The 5,905-nt window shown below is 51.8% G+C and overlaps 1 protein-coding gene across 1 annotated transcript; it reads left to right on the top strand.

Annotated features, from left to right (window-relative positions):
- The first annotated feature begins 3,001 nt into the window (after positions 1 to 3,001).
- Positions 3,002 to 4,950, top strand: LOC123062320 (putative glucan endo-1,3-beta-glucosidase GVI). Its single transcript, XM_044485782.1, has 2 exons — positions 3,002 to 3,135; positions 3,783 to 4,950. Exons 1-2 carry the CDS (start codon positions 3,078 to 3,080, stop codon positions 4,739 to 4,741), a joined length of 1,017 nt encoding a protein of 338 aa, XP_044341717.1. The 5' UTR covers positions 3,002 to 3,077; the 3' UTR covers positions 4,742 to 4,950.
- Positions 4,951 to 5,905: the final 955 nt, after the last annotated feature.

Genomic DNA, 5,905 nt, shown 5'->3' with positions numbered 1-5,905 from the left:
TCCACCATCCTTCCATTGACCATCATGATCACCTACGCGCGGAGCAAATATTATAACCACGTATATATGCATGCATGGATCAAATTCATACAAAAATTTGGCATGACCTTCCCTAAACATAGGACATATTGAGTTTGCCCGAAATTCGCCGAATCGGAATTGAATCGATATTTTGGCAAAACATAGGCAACTCATGTCACCCACATTATTTCATCAAATACACAATGTAGGCAACTCAAATTATGCCACACACAATTCGGTATATTCTCATATCGCCCATATATATATAGTTTCGGTCCTTATCCACACAAAAACATTTTTTTGCTCACCTATGTGTCGAGAGGGATATCGAGCACCTTTCTTCTTAATTACCTAGTAGCTCTAGATATATATAGCTCTAACTAGCTAGCTAGCTCCTTAGGGAGAGAGTGGGAGGAGAGGGAGAGAGGAGAAGAGGGAAGGCATTAATGGAAGGGCATGGGGGAGGGTAAAGAAGAGGGGAGGGAGGGCATTAATGGAGGGGGTGGTGGTGGAGGGCAAAGAAAGAGGGGGTGGTGATGGGAGGGCTCTAATGGAGGGGTGTGTTGGAGGGGCAAAGAAGAGGAGGGTGGTGGAAGGGCAAAGAAGAGAAGAAGGGAGGTCTCTAATGGAGGGGTGGTGGAGGGGAGCATTAGAACAAGCAAGGTGCAAGGAAAGGCTGAGAAAGGAAGGGGGAGAGGAAGAAGAAAGGGGAGGAAGGAGGGGAAAGGTGGTAGGTGGCTGGCGACCATAACAGTAGCGCAGGGAGCCAAAACACGCTACTGCTATGGCAGCTTGCAAAATATCTACGGCTAGTGTTGCACTACCTATAGCGCGGTCTAGAAAAACACACTACTGGTAAAATGTTATACATCGAAAAAATAGCAGTAGCGCGCTTATCTAAACAGGCGCTATAGATTCAAAACTAACAGTAGCACCGGTTGGACGACCAGCGCTGCTAATATTTATTGACCAAGGGATGTGGTGTGTTACACTTAGCAGTAGCGTGGGGCTAGGTAACAAGCGCTGCTGCTAACACATACTAGTAGCGCACTTTCTACCTAACGCTACTACTAACTACTAGTAGCGTGGGGTCATAAACAAACGCTACTGGTAAAATTCTATCTATAAGCATTTTCCTAGTAGTGGTAGAGCGGCGCGGCGGAGTCGAGGCCGGCCACAAGCGTCAAGGCCACCGCCATCGCGGACGATGATGATGTGGACGATGACGCCTCAAGTTGCCTCCCCCCCCCCCCATCCTGCGCACCGTCGCCGGAGGAGTGGTCGGGCAAGTCCGTCACCGACTAGGACCTCACCTCGCCGATCCCTCGACAAGCTCCTCGTGCCACCTCTGTTGTCCCCTCGTCATCCGCTCTATCGCCAGAGGAGCGCCCGGGTGAGTTCATCGCCGGCCAGAACCTCTCCTCGCCATCCCCTCGCACTCGTCGCCGGGTCTCCGTCCTGGACCTCACAATGAGGATTTAGATGTGGGGGAGGGGACTGGGAAAATGGACAGGGGAGTGAGTTTGCGTGTTGTGGGTGGGGAGTGGGGCTTGTTCACGATGATCACCCCTAATTCCGAACGCTTGATTCTGGATGACGTGGTTGTGGATGAGCTTCAAGATCCGTGTGTTTTGGTCTAGTGGCTTTGAACGCGTTCAGACGGAAATCCTAAAAAACTTACGTTCAGATTTTACCATTTCCAATGACTTTTGCATTACTAGGTCTATGTATTACTATTCCCAATTAATGTGGACATATGATTGCTCGACGTATGGATCTACTATGGATGTGGGCTTGGACCAAGCCATCCCCAAACACTGGACTGGATCTTGAAAACGGGATTGAACTGAATTCGACTTCGTGGTAGCCCAATGGCTTTTGGTCCCCATCGGAAAGTGGTGAACGGATTGCTCCTTGCCCAACGACAAAAAGAAAGAAATTGGGTACTGTAAAAATTATGAAGTGCCAAGGGAAAGCATTAGATAATTCGTTTGGCAATGGCTGGACATGCATGGGAAAAGACGGCCGGTGGCGTAGCGGGAGGTGTAACCGAGAGAGCAGTGGCACAGAAGACGTACGTAACGATAAGGGCATGTGCAATGGTTCTATCTTAAAAGTGCCATGTAGGATAAATGATGAGGTGGAGGAGAGAGAAATCATAAGAGAAGACTTGTCTTATCTTATTTAAGAGAAGACAAGAGATGATCTCTTAGCACAATTTGTCTCATCATATTTTTAGGAACAATTAATTATTGAAGATAAGGCTAAGAGATGACCCATTGTAGGCATGTTTTCTTGTCATCTCTAATTTATATGCAAAATTTAAGATAAGATTATCTTATCAACCATTGTACATGCCCGTACGGAGTGATCCATCGATGGATATGCGATCCATTACTTGATATACTTCCTTCTTATCGACGAAATCATTTGTAATGTGTATATATGGTATTATATCTACAATAAATCAGCAACTACGAGCAATGGATTTAGCAGGTTCATCCACGGGAAAGTCCCGTTTCTTCTGCAAGGAAGTAGTACCTGCATTTTCCTTTCCCCGACACCTTAACAGCCATTTAATGACGATCACGGCAGAGCAAACTAACCGAAGGATTCCAAGACACGTTACATTATCACATGCAATGGAAGGTAAAACTAAGGGGGAAAGCACACGTGGTACGGCCGCGCCTCCTACTGGCGGACGTACGTGCATGGCAACATCGACCGATGAGGGATGGGATCGGTCAGTTGCCGTCGGTTCGCTCGTCCATGTCTGTTACCCGCACACGGCGACCCACGTAAAACCGCGTGCCGGGCGGGTCGTCGTGCCCGTCGGGTGTCCGTATGACGCGGACGCGCACGTACGGTGCATGCGGCCGTGCACGTACCGCACGACCCCGAGCCCTCCGGTGGTTGCGCGCCTTCCAAAACACGAAGCCTCGCCGGCTATATATACGCGGGAGCACCGCACGTCCACACCGCATCACCGCATCGTCGCATCCCATCGCACGACGAGGGAGGGAAACTAGGAGCGAACCAAGGGAAGGGAAGAGAAGATGATCGCGTTGTGGGTTGCTGCCTGCAGCCTGCTGTCGTGGTGTTCGTCGCTCTCGGGTGAGACCAGTAAATTGCAGTTTATATTACTGATCGATAGATCGTCGCTTGATTGCTAGCTCCGCATTGATCAATGTTTGATGCTGGCGCACTAGCTACTTTTATCCTACTGTCATGAACGCTATTATGTTGTTCATCGTTCCTTATGCAGTTCTCTTGGCTATACCTCCTATCCTTTTCGAATTTGCGTCTCCTTGCAGGAGCAAAAGGGTTATGTTCATCGCAAAGCATGTAAACCAGTTTCGACGGAGCACCAAAACAGCATGCTTTTGCTTAGATAAATTGACTACACACTATTGCTTGGCTTATTTATTGCTTGCTGTTGAAGGTGGTTGATAATTCTATTCATTGTGCATTGGTTAGGATGTCTGGCATAAATCCGTATAGGTCTCTTTGATTCCTGTCCATGGGGTTTATGAAAGTGGAACCCTAAAGTACTTCTTAATTAAGGGCAGTACTCTACTGTACTCCTTTCCGAACAAAGGTAACTCATTTATAAGGAATCAAAGGATCTACAGTGGAAAAAAGGAAAGAAAGGAACGATCAATCCCATGCAGTTATGAGATGCACACATCGTGTACATTTACTTAGTACGTGTGCTAAAATTTCGGGCTTACAGTTACCGTTCATGTGTTCATCACGTGCAGGAGTCGAAGGAATTGGAGTCAACTATGGCATGATGGGCAGCAACCTCCCGTCCCCGGACAAGGTGGTGGCGCTGTACAAAGCCAACAACATCACCGACGTCCGCATCTTCCACCCGGACACCAACGTCCTCGAGGCCCTCCGCGGCTCAGGCCTCGGCGTCGTCCTCGGCACGCTCAACAGCGACCTCGCCCCGCTCGCCTCCGACGCCTCGTACGCCGCGTCATGGGTGCAGTCCTACGTGCAGCCCTTCGCCGGCGCCGTGAGCTTCCGCTACATCAACGCCGGGAACGAGGTCATACCGGGGGAGTCCGCCGGTCTGGTGCTCCCCGCCATGCAGAACCTCGAGGCCGCGCTCCGGGCCGCGGGGCTCAGTGTGCCGGTAACGACGGCCATGGCGACGTCGGTGCTCGGGACCTCGCACCCGCCGTCGCAGAGCGCGTTCTCGGAGGCGGCGCTGCCGACGGTCGGGCCGATCGTCTCCTTCCTGGCGTCGAGGGGCACGCCGCTGCTCGTGAACGTGTACCCGTACTTCGCCTACTCGGCGGAGCCGTCCTCGGTGCCGCTCGACTACGCGCTCCTGTCGTCGTCGGCCGCGGTGGCGGTGACCGACAACGGGGTTGAGTATGCCAACATGTTCGACGCCATCCTGGACGCGGTGTACGCGGCCGTGGAGAAGGCCGGGGGCGGGGAGAGCATGGCGCTGGTGGTGTCGGAGACCGGGTGGCCGTCGGGCGGCGGCGGGTACGGCGCCAGCGTGGAGAACGCGGCGGCGTACATCAACAACCTGGTCCGGCACGTGGGGCGCGGCACGCCGCGGCGGCCCGGGAAGGCCGTGGAGACGTATATCTTCGCCATGTTCAACGAGAACCAGAAGCCCGAGGGCGTGGAGCAGTACTTCGGGATGTTCCAGCCGGACATGAGCCAGGTCTACCACGTCGACTTCTCGGCTTCGTCCTAAGAAGACGCCTGGCTGCTGCATGGACCACGCATGTGCATCGATCATCCATTAGTTAGGAAAAATTATAGGGTAGGACCGATTCTGTTTATTTGAGCTTCTGGATCTCTCATTATCCCTCGAGAAGTAGAACTTATGAGTTATGATGTGACATGGATATTTATGCTGCAATATGGTTATACAGTATATATATGGAGTATCTTCAAAGGGAAGGTTGTGGCTGTGTTCGCGTTTTTCCATCTTTTCATTTTGTTTTTAGCCTCAGGCGCACAACACACACCACACGCATGCACGCGCACCACCACACATATCTGCTATGCACGGCACGTCATCAACTCATCATTCCGTAAAGGAACACGGAGGGCAATTGGGAAGGCGGTCGCGTGGTGACTGTCCTCCTTCGCTCGGGTTAGGGTTCCTGGACGGGGGTGGTGAGGTTAAGAAGGTGATCGGGGGCGGTGACTGCGCTTCCCTAGGCACAGATCGGTGTAGTCTCTCTTCTCCACGGAGCAGAGCTATGGCGGAGAGGACGAAGGGAAAGGAGAAGGGATCTCCGGTGAAGAAGGCGACCCCGGCGGCGGCTACAACTCCGGGCACTCCTGGGGGCTTTGCAAAGTCCCCGATCGAAAGCAAAACACCGGATCCCACAGCAAGCCTGTCGGCTCGATTGGGAGGGATGATTCTGATGGATAAAGAAGCGGAGGGGTTCGTGTTTGAGGAAGCAGGTCAGATCTTGCCCAAATACACCAAGTGGTCGGCTGTGGGGAAGTCCTTCTCCCCACGACCGCTCAATAGGGTTGTCCTCGAACGAACAATGGAGCGGGCATGGGGATTACATCACGAAGCTAAGTTCTGGGATATGGGTGACAATATATTTGTGGTGCACTTTGGAAGCGAAGGTGACTGGAAGCACGCAATGAGTAATGGACCTTGGCAATATGATTTTAATGTGCTCGCTCTGAAGGATTATGAGAGTAACACTCGCCCCTCAGAGATGGTGTTTGACAAGGTAGAGGTGTGGGTTCGTGTGACGGATTTGCCACCAGGAAGCGTACAGAGGAATTTGGTAAAACCCTTGGCAACTGGTTAGGGGATATTGTGAAGGTAGATGTGGATCATGATGGAGTGGCCAGAGGCAATCAACTTCGGGTGAGAGCAAAAATCTCG

The sequence above is a fragment of the Triticum aestivum genome, chromosome 3A (assembly GCF_018294505.1).
Source record: "Triticum aestivum cultivar Chinese Spring chromosome 3A, IWGSC CS RefSeq v2.1, whole genome shotgun sequence".
In the NCBI taxonomy this organism is placed as follows: domain Eukaryota; kingdom Viridiplantae; phylum Streptophyta; class Magnoliopsida; order Poales; family Poaceae; genus Triticum; species Triticum aestivum.
This window is presented reverse-complemented; position numbering and strand designations above follow the sequence as displayed.

Excerpts from the sequence above, each read along its gene's own strand:
- LOC123062320 (XM_044485782.1), top strand. The coding sequence starts at position 3,078 with ATGATCGCGTTGTGGGTTGCTGCCTGCAGCCTGCTGTCGTGGTGTTCG. Across the intron at positions 3,136-3,782 it reads GTGGTGTTCGTCGCTCTCGG|GAGTCGAAGGAATTGGAGTC; the intron begins GTGAGACCAGTA and ends CATCACGTGCAG.